The sequence below is a fragment of the Rhododendron vialii genome, chromosome 5a (genome assembly GCF_030253575.1).
Source record: "Rhododendron vialii isolate Sample 1 chromosome 5a, ASM3025357v1".
Classification (NCBI taxonomy): Eukaryota; Viridiplantae; Streptophyta; class Magnoliopsida; order Ericales; family Ericaceae; genus Rhododendron; species Rhododendron vialii.
Window position 1 is genome coordinate 35,512,060 of NC_080561.1, and position 21,963 is coordinate 35,534,022.

At 38.6% G+C, this 21,963-nt stretch overlaps 2 protein-coding genes and 1 long non-coding RNA gene across 7 annotated transcripts; all 3 read right to left on the reverse strand.

Moving 5' to 3' along the window:
• Window positions 1–34: 34 nt before the first annotated feature.
• On the reverse strand, window positions 35–4,556 carry LOC131325280 (protein SET DOMAIN GROUP 41). Of its 4 annotated transcripts, XM_058357461.1 has the most exons (6): window positions 4,017–4,472; window positions 3,236–3,671; window positions 2,809–2,909; window positions 2,139–2,237; window positions 1,049–1,517; window positions 35–778 (listed from the first exon to the last, which is right to left on the reverse strand). In XM_058357461.1, the coding sequence occupies exons 1-6, from the start codon at window positions 4,401–4,403 to the stop codon at window positions 528–530; spliced, it is 1,743 nt and encodes a 580-aa protein (XP_058213444.1). In that variant the 5' UTR covers window positions 4,404–4,472; the 3' UTR covers window positions 35–527. The 4 variants fall into 4 exon arrangements, with proteins under 4 accessions (XP_058213444.1, XP_058213443.1, XP_058213446.1 ...); XM_058357460.1 differs by having other exon boundaries at window positions 35–1,517; window positions 4,017–4,556; XM_058357463.1 differs by having other exon boundaries at window positions 35–1,517; window positions 3,236–3,663; window positions 4,017–4,159.
• A 550-nt stretch (window positions 4,557–5,106) lies between these two features.
• Window positions 5,107–21,089, reverse strand: LOC131325279 (subtilisin-like protease SBT5.4). 2 transcript variants are annotated; one of them, XM_058357458.1, is made up of 11 exons: window positions 20,889–21,089; window positions 20,270–20,379; window positions 8,203–8,300; window positions 7,946–8,110; window positions 7,741–7,849; window positions 6,981–7,518; window positions 6,780–6,877; window positions 6,419–6,664; window positions 6,212–6,326; window positions 5,876–6,089; window positions 5,107–5,750 (listed from the first exon to the last, which is right to left on the reverse strand). In XM_058357458.1, the coding sequence occupies exons 1-11, from the start codon at window positions 20,985–20,987 to the stop codon at window positions 5,155–5,157; spliced, it is 2,388 nt and encodes a 795-aa protein (XP_058213441.1). In that variant the 5' UTR covers window positions 20,988–21,089; the 3' UTR covers window positions 5,107–5,154. The 2 variants fall into 2 exon arrangements, with proteins under 2 accessions (XP_058213441.1, XP_058213442.1); XM_058357459.1 differs by lacking the exons at window positions 20,270–20,379; window positions 20,889–21,089 and adding exons at window positions 8,410–8,519; window positions 8,983–9,191.
• Window positions 19,149–20,138, reverse strand: LOC131325281 (uncharacterized). The gene is made up of 2 exons (XR_009199641.1): window positions 19,927–20,138; window positions 19,149–19,590 (listed from the first exon to the last, which is right to left on the reverse strand). It is a non-coding gene; the product is annotated as an uncharacterized LOC131325281 (long non-coding RNA).
• Window positions 21,090–21,963: the final 874 nt, after the last annotated feature.

A 21,963-nucleotide genomic window follows, 5' to 3' on the forward strand; every position in this document is an offset into this window, starting at 1 on the left:
CACAGAAAAAACATACACCAAATAACAGTGGTTCTGTTGTACAAATTGAAGATACTAGTTTATTTTTCATGCAAAATGCCACCGAGGAATAGGTTTTAAAAAATGACAGAATAAACTAGATAATGCAATGCAAACCCGGCCTGCTGCCAGTCTGCAGCCATTGGAGACTCTTTTTGCCACATCTTGTGACTTCGATACAAACTTGGGAAACAAAGTTGCATCGCCAACTCCCAAGTCCAGTTGGTGCACTATCAAGAGATCTGCAGCCAGTCGATACTCCATTATCAAATCTTCCAGAACTAAAGATTCATTCACCATATCTTTCATTGATCTTGGCTGATTCTTCAACTTCTGCTTCAACAGCAGTACCAGTATCTGCGTCTCAGGACAATACATGGACCCATACAAGCATAACACACCAGAATTAAAGCTTCCACCTCCGAATACACGCACGTAGCACAGTCAGTGTGCGAAAAACTTGCATGTTTCAACTTATGGATAGCCAAAATGGACAAATCATTTTTGTTCTAACCATATAAAAGGTTCTGCATGTAATCATTCAAGTAAGAATGTTTTCCGAAACAAATGGTCGATAAAATACCACCATATCGTAGGCAATGGACACCAAGCTGGAAGAGAGAGATGTTTTCTTGGTTTACACATATCCCTGATTCACCTGTTGAAACTGCGCTTTCTGTAGCCGCATTAGCTAAATTAGATTCAATACCCAATGTTCTGACAGACTTCAAACGCCCAATCCATTTGAAATCAATGGGATCTGAAATTAGTTTTAAAAAACAGCCCTTGTTAATTAAAAAGGCCCAAACTTTCGGTGTTATTCTCGTGACACAACTAAGAAACTCTCTAGATAGGTCCTCAACCATTACAGCTCGAGCTTGACCAATATCAAAGCTTGTTCCGAACTTATCCACCAATGTACAGTTACAACATTTATAACTAGGACAAGATGGAATTTCTGCAACAGTTGACCCCCCTTTCGCAAACAATTTCCATACTGGGCTTCTAGCAACATTTAGTAAGGACTCACCTGCTAATATCCAGAAAGTCGCAGCGGATGCAACTAGAGAAGATTCAAATAGAAACAGATGATTTGTTGCACCAGCAAGTAACAAGGAGTAGGCTGCACTGGTTCTACTTGCAGTGAAAGCTTCCAGCTGAAGTTTTTCTACTTCAGGATCAACAGCCAACAAATCGCTGGCACGGGTTTTATACGCAGAAGCCAGAGTGGTGTAGGCAGTCAAAGAGAGATGGTGCAGGGGATGCAAACAAAAGTGCTGCTTTCGTTTTTCTTCTTCAGTTTCAAACTTCCCACCACTGAGACCATGAATAAGCAAGTTCTCGAGCTTCTCACAGCTAGATTTGGGATTACCAAATTTCAAGTATTCTGCTATGGCATCATCTACGTAATCACTGAATCTTGTAATTTCCTCATCTACACCAAGGTGGTGGTGATCAGAACTCAGGTTGGCACAACTGCAATTGACAGCAGAAATTTCCTAGCCAACAAAAAAGATTTTAAATGTGTTACTGCTAATTTAGAAAGTTCAGTCACAGATTTTGGGCATAGTTAAATTCTCGGATGAAAGATTATCTTTCTCGTGCACTTGCAATTCAAAAAAAAAAAAGTCTTTCTCCACCCAAAAGAAATCATATAATCTAAAATATACCCAAATAAGAAAAGAGAGAGAGAAAAAAAGAAGAAGAGAGAACTCCTTTTTCTGAAAAACAATGATTTCTATAACTACTTTTTTCTGGTAAGTTGATATTTGGATAACTTGACTTAAAGAAATAAATTTTTTTTTTTTGTTTGATCCATGAAACAGAAAAAAATACCACTAATCATGCTTTGAAAGGAAAACTCAATTGTTACAGAATATAACTAGCAGGAACAAAATAGAGGATTGATGCACGATACACAAATACAAGTTTAAAGGTAACGAACTGTAAGGTAAAAAATAGGCAAACGTTCAGCATGATAATGACATTTGCACTGCGAATACCAAAGCATAAAGGTGGGAAAGAAAAATTGGAAGAAAACAAGAACAAAATTGTGGCATGGTCACATGGGTGACCAAGATGCAACTAACATTGGAAATTATAATTCAAGGAACTCTTACCTGCAAAGTATGATCCACATATGTAGGGGGAGAAATACTACATCGCTGACAGGAACAAATGAAACGATATTGTGACCATAACTCTGAATGCCTCAACGCCTGAGCCAAGAAAAAAATTGGACCTAGATAGATGTGAAACTACAAATGCTTTTGCAGATTACTACAAAAGAAGGGAAGGTTGGATCAAGCCAACATTATAGGATGCTAGATGTGGAATTCATGTTTAGCCGCTAGAAGACAATAAAGCCGATGTTAAGAAACAAGGATATGGACAGAGGAGACACATACATTTATCTTTTTTATTCATCACCATTTATCACTACATTTCATCAAATTTTTTTTTAGAAACATAAATGGCATAACAAAGGAATTCTTTCTTTAACCATTTCAGACACAACCTCTGCTACTTTGCAATCCAAAACTGACAAAAGGATTTTGTTTCTCTTCATTTGTTGTCATTTCAAACCAATGGGACTCTGAAAGTTCATATGAGGTATGATGTCTATCATAGTATTCTTCAGTAGGTATGCAAGTGCATCTACATCCATTGCAAATTTGTAACCCTGCACTAATTATTCATTTACTTCAAAAATTAAAAGAGGAACACATTCCAGTGAAAGAAAAATAATCAAGCATCTATAATGATATAATAGCAAGAAGACCAAAGTACCTTAGGTTGCAGTAAGTCAATGTAGGCAATAGATACCTCCTCAAACTTCTTGATCGCCTTGATACTTCTTACAACTATTCTCGGACCATATGCCTTGCTCACTGCTCCAAAATTTGTACAAAACAAAAAACTGAACTCAGATAGATCAAAATTGTGTTTTCTATCTTGCTTCAGTCTCCTAGGAGACAAAAAGATTTTGGAAATGTCAAACGAATTTCGACAAGTACAAAATTTCCTTTCTGGATGTTTCAAATACATGCAAAAGGAGTTCAACATCTCAATATGTTTCCTATCATTCCAACCTATTGAAGAGGGTGGGATTGATGATAGGGATTTGTTGAGGCCAGTGTATGCTGGTCAAGACACCTAAGTAATCTATAAAAACAACTTTGAATCAGAAAATTGAACAGTAAATTTGAACTACTACCTTCCGTTGATTCATAATTATCACAACCGCCGCCATTTTGCATCCCTTCAATCCCATTACTGCTGCAGCCACAGCCTGTGGCAGCACGAAGAATGCGCAACCTTGACTCACCACCGGAATAATCTGGCAGCGAAAACGCGTAACAAGCATTGGGAGAGCAGCTGTGATTGATCCATGAGAAGGTCGTATCGTACACAGCAATTCCGACAAGAGGACCTCCATTAACCTGCACCTCCACAGCATTTGTTAGCACCACACACAACACGGCCTCTTCCAACACACACTCCCCGGAGTACTCCAAATCTAAATTGTCTCGCATTCTTCTCGCCATCACCATTGCCTTTGCACCACCCTTAATCCTTGCCAAACTGTCACCATCTTGTTCTTCGTGCATCAATTCATTGCGATTGCTCATCAAGCCGCCAATTCTGTCCAACTGAGGCCCAATTCTCCTTAAATTAATTATTTTTCTGATATGGGAATCTTAGTTCATCTATTCTGAATATTTGTTAGATTCACGATATATTTTTTGGGTTAATCATGTGTCACGATGAGAAGAGTAAAAAATTACGACCAAAAACCAAAAAAAAGTTCGCAAGACGAAAAAATTACCTTACACTTTGGTGTTTGTGGTGTATTTGTCGTCTAAGTTTTTTCTAACATGGGTTCACATTTATTTACTTTTCTGATTCACTGTCTAGATACAAATGATTAACCCAAAATTACAACGAAAAGATAAACCAAAAATAACGAAAAGCAAAAACAAAACGAAAAAAAATACCAGATTAGTTTTGCCGGGAATGAGGTTGTGGCGCTCGAAGCGGAGGAGGAGGCGTAGCGCGGCGCGGAGGTCGGAGGTGTCGCCGCCCGGGGCGAGGTCCGAGCGGAGGAGGTGGTGCTCGGCGCTGGAGAGGTGGAGGTCGGCGTCGGCTTCGGAGCATAGCGGAGAGCAGTAGAGGACGGAGGAGGGGGTGGGAGAGAGAAGGGAATCAGTGAGGGGAGAGGTGGGGAGGAAAGGTGGGAACTGGTGGGGCGGAGGAGAGAGAGCAGAGAAGCAGGCTGAGCAGTGAGAGAGGAGTGAGGAATCGTGGAGAGAGAAGGCGAGGGGTTGAAGCGGTGGGGTTAGGTCTTGGCCTACTCCAACGTCCTCGTTCGCTCTCATCTCCATTTTTTGCAGCTGCCAACAGAAAATGTGTAAAAACTATACTCCAAATTTGAAACCCCAAAACTAAAAAACGGCCAGGGATCTATATCGGATCGGAGTTGAAACGGGAGAGGTCGGAGAGGTGTCGGAGTTGGAAAATTATCGGGTCTCTCTCTATCATAATAATTTGATTAATTTTTTTTTTTTAGAGTGTTTTGACAAAAAAAACAAAATATTAATAATTGATAAGAGTTTTAAAAAAAATAAAAATAAAAAAATGAACTAATGTTTTATTAATTGGTATATTGCTCTTATTATATCAAAATGGAGTAAAATTTATTTAGACATGTATGTAAAAAGTATAAATACTTATAATTAGAGTCGGATCGGGTTAAAACGGGGCAAGGGAAGCAAATACCATCTCCGCTCCATTCGTTTATCGGATCGGAGCATACCCACTCGGATCGGGGCGGGGAGGTTGGAGGCGGGGATGGGTCGGAGGTAATTGCCATCCCTATAAGGGTTCCGATCTCCTCAGTTCCGAAAATTCATGTGCCTCTGTGCCAAGGAGTTTTCCGATTTTATATTTTAAATCCAACAAACAAAAAACCCGTCAACACAGAAACGCAGGAGTTTTTACTTTTTGGACACCAAAGATCCAGGTGTCTGATCTTCTCTATCCCTAAAACTCCTCTGCATTTCACATCCAATTTCATAAGTGACCAACATAAATGTAGTCAAATATATCTATCAGCAGATAATACAGAAGAAAATCCTAAATCCCACTTCTGATACCGCCTGCAACCCCCAGCTGAGCTGATTTTTTCACGAAAGCGGCTTTGGAAGCAACCACAATCGGACTCCTCACATAGTGGCGGCCGTCGGACCACAACAACTGCCCGAAGACGTATTCTCCAGCTCCGCCGAGTTTCTTATTTGTCAGCGTCAACTTGAAGCTTTTCTCCTCGCCTGTCCTGTCAAACTTCAAAACATCAGGCTCCACCGATACCAAGACTCCGTGAGGTTCGCGTATGCTTGCTGCATAGACACCCGGTGAACCGACATTCTTGACTGTCCGGCTCACTGTGACCGAGCCGAAGAGGTTGGGGACGGTGATGGAAGGGTAGTTGAAGTCGAGGAGACTGAAATTGCTGGGACAACTGTAAGGTGCTTTGGAAAACAGTTTGATGGTGGTTTGGTTGTAGCCGATACCGCAGAGGAAGTCCAAGTAATCGTTTGCGTTCAAGTCGTAGACCAGGCCGGGATGTGCAGCGCGGTTGGGTCGTACATGTCCAGCTCCATAACTGAAAGGCGTTGCCTTCATAGAGGTGCCGTTGCGCATTGGATTCACAGTGTTATCTCTGGTTCTTGCTGTAAAGATCCAAAAAAAACACAAATATTTGAAGACAGAGGAATTCATATAAACGGCATTCCCTTTATAGGAAAGAACTAGTAATACATTTCTTTCTGATGGCCATGTGATATTCAGGCGTTACCTGTAGTCATGATCGCGGACTTAATGGCACCGGGACTCCAATCAGGATGCAGTTTCTTGAGAAGTCCAACTACTCCCGAGACGTGTGGACAAGACATAGACGTGCCAGATTCTGTTGTGAAGCCAGTCCGACGTTTGTCAAAGTCGTTCTCGGTTGGGCTATGTGCTTCAGTGTAGGCAGCTATAATGTTGACTCCTGGCGCTGTTATGTCAGGCTGAATTCAAATAATCAAACCAACAAAAACATTTGTGAGTGGAGAGAGAGATAGAAAGAGGCCATGAAAGGAGCAGGCTTTGGCAAAATGAGATGGAGAAGGAAAATAATTCCTCATCAAACCTTGAGGATTTCTGGTGTCACAAAGTTTGGACCCTTGGAGGAGAAAGAGGCCATGAAAGGAGCAGGCTCTGTGCGCATTTTTGCTGTTGAAGCAGTAATGTATGCCTTCGGATCCCTGTTCAAAGAACGGTACTCAGACGAAAATGGAAGGAGATGGCAAGTCACAACATCCGACGATCAAGAAGCAGGGGGAAGAGAGAGATTTACTTGGTAGAATTGATGTATGCATAAACTACAAGACCGTCGGTGTAGTTGATATGCGATGCTGGGAGGTAGTGCGGATCAGTGATAATTTCATTGCCGTCAGGCTCATCGTTACAGAGGATCATGCCAACAGCACCGGCTAGCGCAGCTAGCATGCCCTTCTCCACTCTCGGGTTATCGCCCCTTAGACACACCAATATCTTGCCTTTCACCTTCTTGGGGTCCAGTGTTCCTTCCTTGCACAGCATACTGTATTGCAACACATTTAAAACAAACAAAATGTCAAAATGTCGTTACAAGTTCGAAATTACTCCTTATATAGCTAACGATTTTGAAGAGAAGTCCTTAGAAAGATTATTCTTACGCTTCTTCTGCCGAGGCATTCTTGGCTTTAGCGTGTGCACTGCTGATAAGGGGATAGAATTTATGTCCTCCCGGTAGAGGCTTAGAAATGCTTGTTCCCTGAGCACAAACAGTGGATGAGATTTGAGAGAATAAGGACTCTGTATGAAAAAGAGAAGAAATTCCCAAGCAGGGATACAAAGAGAGGATATAAGAACGACACCTCAAATCGTTTCCCGTTTGGTAGTTTGACAAGAGTAACGAACTTGCGGTCAGTGGTGCTTGCTCCAACGGTGATTATCCATGGGGCAACGTTGGTGACAGTGTAATCTCCTGGTCCTCCATTCCCGGCTGAGCAAATCACGACAACACCGTTCATCACAGCATGGAACGACCCAATAGCAGTGGCATCCCCAAAGTAATCAGTAGACGGCCCGCCAAGTGACACGGACAGCACATCAACACGGTCGTGTATGGCAGCATCAAAGGCCGCCAATATATCGCCATCGTAACACTCTCCACCTAGTGGGTTTGGAGGCCAGCATACCTTGTATGCAGCCACACGAGCTTTAGGCGATCCTCCTTTTGCAGTACCGTTGAAAAGGCCAAGTACTTTAGCTCCGGGAACAAAGTTCCCTCCGGCTGTTGACAGCGTGTGTGATCCATGGCCATTGTTGTCGCGTGGGGAGTTTGTAGAAGCGCTTAGTTCACCTCCACCGGAAAAATAAGCCTTCTTGAAATGCCTAGCCCCAATAAGTTTCCTGCAAATTCAGCGCAAGTATTAAGACATAGGCTTGCCCCTTTTTGCGTTCCATTTGGATGGCGATATATGGGAGAAAATTTCAAGGAAGATAGCTCAACCTCATAGGCACTAACTTATCGTAGTCTTCAATATTGCCGGCAATAAATACTGGCTAAATACTGGCAATGAAACTACGATAAGTTGGTGTCTATTACACGGGACGCCAGAAATAAGAGCATACCTATTACACGGGACACCAGTGCTCGTGTTGTTCTCACAGAAACCTTTCCACTTGGCCGGAACGGCCCCGAAGCCTTTATCGCTAAAGCTTTCCGACTCAGGCCAGACCCCTAGCATGGCGGCAAGAAAGTGTGAGATATCATGTTTCACTCCTTGAGAAGGTTAAATGCTAAACAGGATTTCGCTAAAGGAAAAAAAAAAGTTACCCGTGTCAAGATTTCCAATGATGATATCTTCGCCATAACTAGCCTTGCTCCACAGTGAATTGTGTTGAGCTACACCATTCTGCTCCAGCAACATAAATTCCCATGAATGGGTTGTGTGCAAGTGTTTCCCTTTATTCAAGAACACAGACAAGACATTCGGGTGCCCTGCATTAAAGCAAAACGTATCCCAACTTTTAAGCACTCCACTGTAAGCTATAAGAGACACATATATGTAGGAAGTGCAATATGGTTCATACTTGCAATTGCTGCTGCTTCCTCTTCGTCGAGAATCGCTGCGAAACCATTGATATCTCTCGTGTACGAGTAAAATATCGACTCCTTGGCCTTCTCGGTGCTGCATCGCATACAACAATTTAGCAGAGATAAAAGGAACATTCGACAGTCGACACAAACAGCAAGGTCTCACAAAACATAGATCTAACAAGTTACGGATATAATTATACCTTCCCAAGAAGGATGCTAGAAACTCATTGTGCGACTCTTTCACCTTGCTAACACTAGCCATAGCATCTTTCAGCCCATGTGAATGCACTCCCATGTACACTATATAAGACTGTAAATCACACAATCAAAAAAGCAATTGGTAAAGAAAATTAATGAGGATTGGCTGGCAAAATTGCTATCAAAAGCAAAAACTAAACTAAACAGCAGAACAAGCACCACAGATCAGTAATTTTGGTACCGCATTTAAGCTAATTTTATTTTGTTAGTTTGACCTTCTTCTTCTTTTTTTGAATTATCTACTCGTCCAGACAAAAGAGTGAGAAAAAAAAAAAAAGGAGTACTAATGACCAACTTAAAATTTTTACTAAAAATCCAAAAACCCTGTTTGTTTTGAGTTATTCATTTTTATATTTCAAATACTTTGCCAAAATATTTTACCTAGCTAAAGAATAAGAATTAACACATGCTCATCATACAAGAAAACTAATTTTATGAGAACAACACAATAATAGAGGTAGGCCAAAGTCACCCCAGGAGGTTTAAAGGACGAATTTCGGCGATTGGATATATACCTGCTTGACCGCAGAAGCCGGTGTTTGGAATATCAGAGAGAAAAGAAAGAATGCTAATAGCTTTGACAACCCCATCTCCATGCTTTTCTCTCTCATAACAAGAGCATTAAACAAGAAGAAGAAGGAGAAGCAGGGACCCCTATGAATAGTTTGAGTTCTCGAGAGTGAAAGGCTTGAAATAGGAAGGTGATGAGGGCTAGCTGGTTCTAATTAATGGGAGAGCAATTAGAAAGAGTCCTCCTATGCCTTTTTCTAATTCTCTTTATTGTCAAACATCTTGTTTGCCCATCCTTATAGTGACAAGGGTGAGAGAAGGGGGGGAGTTAAGTACTCAGAATCAGAGAATTCCAACGAAGAAGGTAACCTACTGATTATCTGTTTCTACAGATTCCGGATCTGCATGCAACTATATATATACATGCATGCAAAAAGATTCAGATAGAATCTGATTTGTATGAACCTTTTGAAATAGTCAACCTTCCATATTCTTTCTTTCTTTTCTTTTTTTGAAAATTCTAATTGAGTTGACAATAACAAGTGTGTGAATGTATATTAAAATGTATAAAAAATATACAGAAATACGTATTTTCGTTGTCTTCTTGTGTGCTTATATATTAAGGGATTGACAATAGAAAGACCGGGCTTTTTTTTTTATCTGCAACCTTCCATATTCATCAACCATTACATTGTACGTGCATGAATGTATTAATTAAGAAACAAAAAAAAATAAAAATCTCTTCAATTTACTACAAAGGTATTAATGTTGTCCAAGGCCAGAGAGTCGATCCTTTTGAGATGCATGAATGAGTAATTGAATCAAGTCCCCTTACGTTAACTGAATGACCATTCTCCAAAGGACTCAAAATGGGAGTCTCATTAAATTCGAGTGATTTACATGGTAGTATGACAGAACATAGCTTAGCTTATTTATCATCTCATTATTATAAGAGAATTGAATGTGTGGTCAAACATCAGACCAGACCTTCCAATGGTTTTTTCAAGTAGAAGTCAACCAAGTGTTTAAAGAATATCCGATATCGGACTACGAGATTTTTTTTGTAGACGAGAGAAACATGGGGTGTCCGGTTGAATCTGCCAAGTAACGCATTTTGTGAAAGTTGTGGGTTAGTGTTCAAAATGCAGTAAGTTATAGCCCTAATTGTTAGAAGAAACACCCCCTATATAAAAGGGCCCAATTAAATAATTTGGCTTCTCCGCAGAATGTTATTAGACTGTAGAGTGCTATTCGCGTAATCAGAGCAGTCCAAAAGTATTTTTTAATGGTTCATATTTTTAAAAAAATTCTTTCAGGGAAGAGTTAGATTTTTTTTAAAATATATATCGTTAAATGCAAGGATTACTGGCTACGATGAAACGGCAGATCGGCCTCCCTGCGGTTCAACTCCATGAAAGCCAGGTCCCAATTAAAAACCCCAAACAGTTCGTTAAGGGCCAAACTATTCTGATCTGGTGGGGCACCTGTGAGTTTGGTGGGTCCTTTTCCATTCCTTAGAAAGAAAGAAAAAAATCGAGCTTTACAAATTCCTCTCTCTTCTTAATTTTTTTCTGGATGAACAAGAAAGAGATGGGAAGAACAAGAGCAAAGAAACGATCGAAGGCGAACTTGCAATCGAGGGAAGGAAAAAAATTAGAGATTAAGCGAGACAAAGAAGAATGCATGCTTGATTCCGTACAAGGACGGAACCAGGATTTCGTAAACGCGGGGGCTGAACTATGACAAAAAGATTATGAAATTTCAAGATTCGAAAATCTAATAGTTTGGTTGGTTTAGGTTTTAAGGGAGGTTTTTCAGGTAATGAATGGAGATAAATAGAAAGAGAAATGAGATTAATAATTGAAGTAAAATTAAGGGGAGACTGTGTGCAAAGAGAAAAATTAGATTTTGAGACCTAAAATGAACACATTCTTATAACATTCAAATATCTAAATAACACTCAATACAAAATACAATATCTAGGTGTTCTTATTAACAAATAAAAAAACAACTAATATTAATATTAAAATTTAAAAAAAACTGAAACAACGCTGGGGCCGTGACCCCCATATGGCACACATAGATCCGTCATTGATTCGTAGTTTGTAGGTTTTGTGTTGAATGCATGCATTTGTTTTTGCAAAAAATAAAAAATCATTTATTTACTTCATATTGCATCATGAATTTTTTTTTGTTAAGAGCCCCATTTTCGAGATTCGTCTTACTTTCTCAAAATGTTAGAGCCAACCCTGTCAAAAGGATCAAAGCGACTCTTCATACTACGTTTACGTGTCAATGGTAATATGGTCGATGAATTTATAAGTGACGTTTATGGTCCATGCTTTCATAAACTGAAATGTCCACAAACATACATTAGATGGATTATATCAAACGTTGAGCATAATTCTTGAGCTAAAGAGATGAAACACAGCTTATCCTATTACAAAACACATGAATAAGAGCATGTGATCTAACTAATCAAAATTAGAGAGAGAAAAGTGAGAGAGTGCTGGGGTTTGGGGGAGGTTGATGCCCCCCGGTTGCATCCTCATGAATAAGCTTCCTATGTAATTAAGCATCCAATAATAAGCATCTCTCAAAGTCCCATTCGGCGATCCCTGGAGCTCTGGCAATACTTGCTGTTTCTGGGACCTCTACACGTGTTGCACCGAACAACCATGCTCTGATCTCAGATCTGACTCAAACCTCTACGTGTCTTGTACCAGACATGCATGTATATTACCCCTTGCTTGCTCGGCCTCCCCCTCCAATCCCCCCCCTCCCCGTCTAGCGGTTTCTTTTTTCTCCCTTTCCCCAGTCGGTTGGCTCCCCCTCCTCCGATCTCTCCCTTTCCCTGTTCGATTGGCTGACCCCATCTTAGTTCCAATTGCTCCCCCTTTTCCCGACCTCCCCCTCCCCCTCCGATTGGGAATTTTCTTTTCTCCCGTCCTTCGATTGGACCTGGTTTGTTCCGATCGGCCCCGATCAAATCTAATATATGCATGTACGTTTGATTCTTGTTCTAGGTTATGTTTTAGGGCTCGTTTTGCATGCTTGATTAGCTGAGGTTTTCTTTTAGAGCATCTTCAATAGACTCAATGGGATCCTAAGCAATTTTTCTGGAAAAAGTGCACATTTTAACTTTGTTTAGCCACCAAATATTTTTACTACCCAATAGCCTGGACAAATCCCTACCCAAATTCCAAAACTCCCTTGATTTATAAAAAAGGAAAAACACTCACCTCCACCACCATCCCTCATCTCTGACACCTCCATAGCCACCACACCCACCAGCAGCTATACCCATCGCGTGCGCTCTCTCTCTCTCTCTGAAATCGCAAAACCCAGATGGAACGCAACGATTTTGCACTGTCGTTGCCCAAATCGGAAACCGCAACTGACTGACCAAATCAAAATTCCACAAACTGAAATCGGAAGACTCACAAATTAAACTCAACCACAAACTACAAACTGAAATCGAGTTCGATTGCGGATTCCGTCATCATTGAGTTCGATTTTGCCGCTGCGGCCATCGTCGTGGAGTTTGATTTTTCCATCGTCGAGCTCGTTTCTGCCATCGATCCGAACCCAAGTTCGATTTTGCTGTCGTCGAAACCGATTCTGCTGTCGTGGAGCATCTCTTCCGAGCTTGAGATCTCAATTATTTGGAGATACGGAACAAGACTCCGTTTTTCTTCTTCCTCCACGAAGAAACAAAGAGATGCTCCATGTGGCCAATTGTACGTGGGACGCGCTGCAAGAAACACAGAGAAAATGATAAAATAATCTGACCGAGTGAACAGTACCTCGCTGGTCCAGACGAGTTAGTAGCAATATGGCAAGAGGCGAGCCTTTTGTTGAGTCTGTTGGAACATGATTTTGGGGTTCATCTTATTTAAAATAGATAAAAGAAGTATTTGCTTAGCCTATTGAAAATGCTCTTAGATGTACATAGCTTTAGTTTTATTTTTCTATTTCTGTTGTATATTTTGGTCTTTGCGCCACACTGTGCTCTGTTCCTTAATTAGGCATTTTGTTGGCCTTCGCGGCACGCTCATATTTATTGGCGATAGCATGCATGGATTTGTGTTTAGCGGATCCGTACTCTGTGCTCTGTTCCTTAGGCCTAAAAATACATGAATTACACGTGCCCGTCTCTATAATCTAATTGCTTAGTTTGGATACTTTCTCAGCTTCATACGAGTCATTCTTTCTTGAATCAATAGAAGGGAAAAAGGATTTACTGGATGAATTTAGTTGTACTCGTTACTAAATGGTACTTGAGATTGCGAGCGCTAGTAATGGAAAAGAAAAGTAGGTACTTCTAGAACCTGCACCAAATAACGTAACGTTAGATTCATGATGACATTATCGTGAGTTATCTTCTCATCCCGTAAATATAAAGAAGTCCCATTATACCCTTATTAATTAAGTATAAATTGCAACTATTTATCTCTCCATTCAACCTCTCATTTATTATCTTACCTACCAATTTCCGAATATGATATATTTATCATAATTTATGGTAAATTTATTATATTTGTTATGTACGTTTGCAGTTTTAAGATAAATTAATAACATAAAATCTCGTTCGAGCAAAAAGTGTAAAACTTAACTTCATCATATGCAAGAAGGTTTATATCATGTATGCTTCCAAAAGTTTTTAAACATAAGTATATTTGTATGTATATGCCGATCTTTAAGAGAGAGAAAAAGACCTTGGTGGTGGGCCTGGTGGGATCCGGGGGCTCTGCTGTGCCATGAGGCACAGTAGCGCCTACCCACACCCCAAAACTGTGCCGTTTTGAATAAAAAAATATTTTAAGTTATCTATTTGGAATTCTAAAGAGCAGAAACGTGATTATATGAGAGCTTTAGAGATAAAATTTAATTATGTCTCTTTAGAATAATATGATCAGAATAACAACATCTTTACACTAGTTCAACCTGATTGAAAATTGGATCAGTTAATTTTTTAACCATATTTTTTAATATATAAATGTTCTAAAAAAAATTAAGTGCTCAAATTTTTAATCCGTTTGAACAAGTACGAAGATCTTATTATTCTGAACGAATTATTTTAAAGGATCATAATTAACTTTTATCTTTAGAACTCTTATAATTAAGTATATACTCTTTATTTAGGATCTTCTGGAACAGAAACACACGATTATTAAAACTTTAAAGACAAAAGTTAATTATGCATTTTTAGAATAATATGTTCAGAATAATAAAATCTTCGTACTTGTTCAAACGGATTAAAAATTTGAGCACTTAATTTTTTTTTAGAACGTTTATATATTAAAAAATATGGTTAAAAAATTAACTGATCCAATTTTCAATCAGGTTGAACCAGTGTAAAGATGTTTTTATTCTGATCATATTATTCTAAAGAAACATAATTAAATTTTATCTCTAAAGCTCTCATAATTACGTTTCTGCTCCTTAGGATTGCAAATAGATAACTTAAATTTTTTTTTTATTCAAAACGGCACAGTTTTGGGGTGTGGGTAGGCGCTACTGTGCCTCATGGCACAGCAGAGCCCCCGGATCCGGCCCGGTGGAACAACGGCAAATTGCAAAGTGCGAAACGGTACGACTCCAAATGTGCAAGCGTGCGACGGTGAGATGCTTTGTGAGTTCGTATTACTTTACTTTTACTTGTGCTTAAAAACCCTGAAATTGAGATGCAGCACGTGACTCCACGTGTGCATCCAAGACATGATTGGTCAAATATCACAATCCAGACACAAAAAAATTCCCCATAGCTCTCACACTTTACACATGCTGCCTAACGCTAATACGGGGTTAAAATCTATTGGTGTGGAAATTTCCACGATGCAGCAGCCCTCTCGGCCACTTAAGTACTCGTACTATTTTAATCAATCAATTTCCCAATCACATTTTTCACAATCCCAATTCCGAACCAACTTATTATAAACAGGCAAACCACAAAGCCATCAAAGCACTAGACTTTCAAGTTTCAACTCTCTCTCTCTCTCTCTCCACACACCCGAAATTCAGTACCCATAAGTTGTAATTCTCTTTCCTCCGGCCACAAAAAATCCCTTCTAGCTATCAGTTCCATGGCGAAAGTAGCGATGAAATTACGGATCGAGGCAGCACCGGCTCTTGTAATTTCAATCAGGAAGGCTTCTGATTTTCCTCGGTTAGAGACTATACCTGAAGAGAAATCTACTGAAGATAAAGATGATTGATGGGATGAAGATGATTTCCAGAGAAACAGAGAGATTCTGTTGTTTTGCGATTTTGAGTTGTTTGTTTTGTAGATCTAGAGTTTAATTAGCCTTGTAAAATGGACTTATTCCATGGGACCTGAAAGCAGGGTCCAGTTGTTGTTAGGCCTGATCCTGTTATTTTTTGCTCTGAAATCAGGCCTTACTCTGTCTTGTAAAATTTTCCTATTTTCCTCGACGGAATTCCATTGTCCTGTCCATTTATTTGCACATCTCTCTCTCTCTCTCTCTCTCTCTCTCTCTCTCTCTCTCTCCATTTATTTACCGAAAGTTGTTGAATCAAGAAAGGGTGTTAACTTACCAACAACTCTCTGGTTAAAATTTCGTTCTCCCTCTGGACAACTTTGAACAACACTGCGTAAAGTTATGGGACCATATCTCATTGTGGAATCTTCAAAGTTAAAATGTTCCACCGCAAGTCATTTAACCTCCGTAGCCCAAAAAGATTTTACGGGAAAAAATAATTTACTTGCGATTTCAACATCCAAATGCCGGAAAATGGATAAAATGATTTGTCGGAAAATATTTTATGGTCAAACAAACGGAGCCTCTTTTGTTATTTTCCCCTAAAAGTGAAATTGATCCTCCGAATCCGAAGGTGGAGATTGATTTCAAGCTGATTGCTCTTGTTTACACGCAGCGGAAAAACAGTTGAGCAAAGAAAGGTTCGAAGTAGTTATTTTAAACGCGTGAGCGAGTGTTGACTGATGATAACGAAAGGCATTGATATTTTGTTTTTGATCAATTAATCAATGTCTACAAGGCATTGGTTAGCAACATCGTTCAATATACTCTAATAGTATTTTCTCCGTCTTTTTTTAAATGTTATGTTTCGTAATTTTAATTTATTAAAAAAATATCATCATTACACATTTCACATCAACTTATACCTTTATTTTCTCTATTTACCCTCTATGAAAACATCATCATCACACTTTTACTCACTAACTTTTCAAAATGGAATATAATTTTAGGGGCAAAATGGAAAACGTACAACCTTTTACCCACTAATTGTACAAAATGGACATTTATTAAGAGACGACTCAAAATAAAATACTGAACTTTAAAAATGGGACGGAGGGAGTACCAATTTTTGCTACTTCTATTTTATCATGCCGTATGTAATGGCTGACATGGTATCATTCGGGCTTTTTGTCAATTGTAAAACTTATTACATGCCATTTACAAGTAGGAGTAAAACTTATTCCATGCCATTTACAAGTAGAGTAAAAAAAAACGATGATAGAAGTTTGGTGATATACTCTATTACGTTTGTCTCTTCGTTTTGGTCAACTAGCATCTGCAAAGCGTTGGTTAGCAATGACGTTCAATATAATACTATTAATTTTCGTTATTCTCATTATATCATACCTTAGATAATGACTGACGTGATAACATTTAAGCTAATGGCTGACGTGATATTATTCAGGCTAAATCCTCTATCTCTAACAATCTTTGTCAATTGTAAAATTTATTACAAGCCATTTACCAAGTAGGAGTAAAAAATGATGATAAAAGTTTGGTGATGTACTCTATTTTCTCTCTTGTGATAATGATAACAATAATAGGGAGGGAAAAAAAATGCGGTGGTATCATGCATGACGTTTATGTTATAAGCCGCATTTGGTCAACTATCCCAACCACCACAACAAACTTTTATAGAGAAAATTATCATCCCACCCCAAGGTTTCTACAAATTATTGATTGTCCCCTAATGTTTGGGAAATTACAAAATATCTCCTGTCTCGGGAATAAATTTCTCCCTTGTCATGATTTAGCTGCTGGGAAACTCAACGGGAAAATTTTGACATTATTAAATCTTAATTATAATGGATCACACTGTCCTTTTGTAACTTGTGAAAAGCTGTAGAGGTGTTAAAATAGCATTTTACAGGCTAAAAAAAAGAAAGATAGGTTGGTCCACTTTAATATTGATTTAATGATGTCAGTCAAAACTCCATCGAATTTCCTAGCACCAACATTTTATGATGAGGGAGTATTTTGTTATGAGACAGTGAGTATTTTTTGCAAATTTTTCAAGCTTGAAGAGAAAATCTGTAACCTATAGAAACCTTGGATGATTTTAGTAGTTTATAGCTCTGACACTTTCCACATGCTTAATACTCCCTCTCTTTTTTAATTATACATGGGCCCCTTGAGAAAAGTTACAACTTTGGCATAAAAAAATAACATATATTTTGAAAAACTTTAATTTGGTGAAAAAAAACTTTAAAAAAAATTGCACATATTTTTTATATTCTAATCTAAAAACTACACGACCTTTCGTAAGTAACAAGCGACGAGAAAGGAGTTAACAAATCTATTGGTGTGGAACTTTCCATTAGCTTTCTTGGCCACTAAGTACATTATTTTAATTTCCATTCACATTGTGCATATCCCAATTACAAACCCACTTATAAAAGGGCAAAAAGCTACCGTAAAAACCCATAAAGCACTCGCCTTTTCTCTCTCTCTCTCCACAACTCAAGAAATTTTGTAGAATAGACTCTTACTTCAGCACACATAAGTCGTAATTCTCTCTCCTCAAGCCACAAAAATTAACTTCTTTTTTATTTATTTGGCAACTCGAGCTAGAAAAATCCCTCGTGTCAATTAGATGGCGAAAGTGGTTATGAAGTTAATGTTATGGATTGAGGCAGCACCGGCTCTTGTTATTTCACCCGGTAAGACTTCCAAATCTCCCAAATTGAAGACTATACCTGAAGAATCACCCAGATTGGAGACTATACCTGAAGAGGACTCTGAAGAGATCGATTGATGATTGACCGATGATTTGAGATAGAGTGTTTGTGTATATTCTCTTGTTTGTTTCCTTGTAGGGTTTTGTTAGACCGTCATAGAAAGCTTAGTCTACTTGTGGCAAAATTATTAATGGCTCTAAGAGCATCACTACGTGGTGCTCGATGGGGCTTGATTTTTTTTTTCCCATTTTGATTATTAGGATGTGTTGCTGTAAAGTTTCCCCTTTTTTTTTAATCGAATTTAATGTCTTGTTCATTTATTTGCATCTCTCTCTCTCCCTCTCTACTATCCATTCGTATACCTTCTTCTTCTTCTTTTTAAAGACATTCATTTGTATACCTAAATCTTTATCATTTACCTCTATCAAACACTGATGGAGCTATATGATTCAAATTCGAGAGGGACCCAAGTTAAAACGAAAAAATATTCAACCTCTAATTAGTGAAAAGCGTTAATAGAAATAGTCAAAATTTCCAAAAACACAATCACCAATTACTGATTTTATATGTCAGAACATGTGAATGGTCATCAAAACCGAAAATTCCATGATGTGAAAGGCAAAAAAAGAAAAAGAAATTAGAGGGAGCCTGAGGCAAGAAAAAAAATATTGGCATATGAAAAATCTTAGGATGATCAAACAATTTGACCTAGATAGATGTGAAACTACAAATGCTTTTGCAAATTACTTCAAAAGAAGGGAAGGTTGGATCAAGCCAACATTATAGGATGCTAGATGTGGAATTCATGTTTAGCCGCTACAAGACAATAAAGCGATGTTAAGAAGCATGGATACGGATAGAGGAGACACGTACATTTATCTTTTTTATTCATCACCATTTATCACTACATTTCATCAAATTTTTTTATAGAAACATCAATGGCATAACAAAGGAGTTCTCTCTTTAACCATTTCAGACACATACTCTCCTACTTTGCAATCCAAAACTGACAAAAGGATTTTGTTTCTCTTATTTTGTTGTCATTTCAAACCAACCGGACTCTGAAAGTTCATATGAGGTATGATGTCTATCATAGTATTGAAGAGGGTGGGATTGATGATAGGGATTTATTGAGGCCAGTATGCTGGTCAAGACACCTAAGTTATCTATAAAAACAACTTTGAATCAGAAAATTGAACAGTAAATTTGAACTACTACCTTCCGTTGATTCATAATTATCACAACCGCCATTTTGCATCCCTTCAATCCCATTACTGCTGCAGCCACAGCCTGTGGCAGCACGAAGAATGCACAACCTTGACCACCACCGGAATAATCCGGCAGCGGAAACGTGTAACAAGCATTGGGAGAGCAGCTAGCTGTGATTGATCCATGAGAAGGTCGTATCGTACACAGCAATCCCGACAAGAGGACCTCCATTAACCTGCACCTCCACAGCATTTGTTAGCACCACACACAACACGGCCTCTTCCAACACACACTCCCCGGAGTACTCCAAATCTAAATTGTCTCGCATTCTTCTCGCCATCACCATTGCCTTTGCGCCACCCTTAATCCTTGCCAAACTGTCGCCATCTTGTTCTTCGTGCATCAATTCATTGCGATTGCTCATCAAGCCGCCAATTCTGTCCAACTGAGGCCCAATTCTCCTTAAATTTTTTATTTTTTTGATCTGGGTATCTTAGTTCATCTATTCTGAATATTTGTTAGATTCACGATATATTTTTTGGGTTGATCATGTGTCACGATGAGAAGAGTAAAAAATTACGACCAAAAACCAAAAAAAAGTTAGCAAGACGAAAAAATTACCTTACACTGTGGTGTCTTTGTCGTCTAACTTTTTTCTAACATGGGTTCACATTTATTTACTTTTCTGATTTACCGTCTAGATACAAAAGATTAACCCAAAATTACGCCGAAAAGATAAACCAAAAATAACAAAAAGCAAAAAGATAACGAAAAAAAATACCAGATTAGTTTTGCGGGGAATGAGGTTGTGGCGCTCGAAGCGGAGGAGGAGGCGGAGCGTGGCGCGGAGGTCGGAGGTGTCACCGCCCGGGGCGAGGTCCGAGCAGAGGAGGTGGTGCTCGGCGCTGGAGAGGTGGAGGTCGGCGTCGGCTTCGGAGCATAGCGGAGAGCAGTAGAGGACGGAGGAGGGGGTGGGAGAGGGAAGGGAATCAGTGAGGGACAAGGACGGAATCAGGATTTTACCTTGCGAAATGTATACTAAAAACATCTAGTGATGGCGAGACTATATAAGTTGGGTATAAACTCATTGTGTGATACGAATAACAAGTTACTGATATAATTACCTTCCCAAGAAGGACGCAAGAAACTCATTGTGTGACTCTTTCACCTTGCTAACACTAGCCATAGCATCTTCCACCCCATGTGAATGCACTCCCATGTACACTATGTAAGACTGTAAATCACACAATCGAAAAGTCAATTGGTAAAGAAAATTAATGAGGACTGGTTGGCGAAATTGCTATTGAAAGTAAAAACTGAACTAAACGAAACAGGAGAACAAGCACCACAGGCACAGATCAGTAATTTTGGTAACGCATTTGGGCTAATTTTATTAATGGATTATTTTCTATATAAAAAAAAAATATCTGTCTTACATGAACTTTGGTTAGTTTGACCTCAAATTATTTTTTTGAATTCTCTACTCGTCCAGTCAAAAGAGTGAGGGAAAAAAATAATGACCAACAACATTTTTTTTTTTTTACTAAAATCCAAAAAACCTGTTTGTTTTGAATTATTCATTTTTATAGTATTTCAAATATTTTACCTAGATAAAGAATAAGAATTAACAAATGTTGATACAAGAAAACTAATTTTATGAGAATAACACAATAATAGAGTTAGGCCAAAGTCACACCATGAGGTTTAAAGGATGAATTTTGGCGATTGTACGTATATACATACCTGCTTGACCGCAGAAGCCGGTGTTTGGAATATCAGAGAGAAAAGAAAGAATACTAGTAATAGCTTTGACAACCCCATCTCCATGCTTTTCTCTCTCATAACAAGAGCATTAAACAAGAAGAAGAAGAAACAGGGACCCTGATGAATAGTTTTGAGTTCTTGAGAGTGAAAGGCTTGAAATATGAAAGGTGATGAGGGCTAGCTGGTTCTAATGGGAGAGCAATTAGAAAGAGTCCTCCTATGCCTATTCTAATTCTCTTTTGCCAATATTTATAGTGACAAGGGTGAGAGAAGGGGGAGAGTTAAGTACTCAGAATCAGAAAAATTCCAACCTAAGTAGGAAACCTACTGATTTTCTGTTTCTACAGATTCCGGATCTGCATGCAACTATATACATGCATGCAAAATGATTCAGACAGAATCTGATTTGGAATAGTCAACCTTCCATATTCTTTTTTATTTTTTTTTGAAAATTCTAATTGGGCCGACAATAACAAGTGTGTGAATGTGTATTAAAATGTGTAAAAAAATACAGAAATACGTGTTTTCGTTATCTTCTTGTATGCTTAATTATTAAGGGGCTAATAATAGAAAGACTTTTCTTTTCTATTTTTTCATTTGATCTGCAACCTTTCATATTCATCCACCACTACATTGAACGTGCATGAATGTATAAAGAAACAAAAAAAAAATCTCTTCAATTTACTACAAAGGTATTACTATAATTAATTGTTGTCCAAGACCAGAGAGTCAATCCTTTTATGATGCATGAATGAGTGATTGAATCAAGTCCCCTTACATGAACTGAATGACCATTCTCCAAAAGACGCAAAATGGGAGTCTCATTAAATTCGAATGATTTACATGGTAGTATGACAGAACATAGCTTATTTATCATCTCATTATTATAAGAGAATTGAATGTGTGGTCAAACATCAGACCAGACCGTCCAATGGTTTTTTCAAGTAGAAGTCAACCAAGTGTTTAAAGAATATCCGATATCGGACTGACGTATTTTTTTTTATAGATGAGAGAAACATGGGGTGAATCTGCCAAGTAACACAAATTGTGAAAG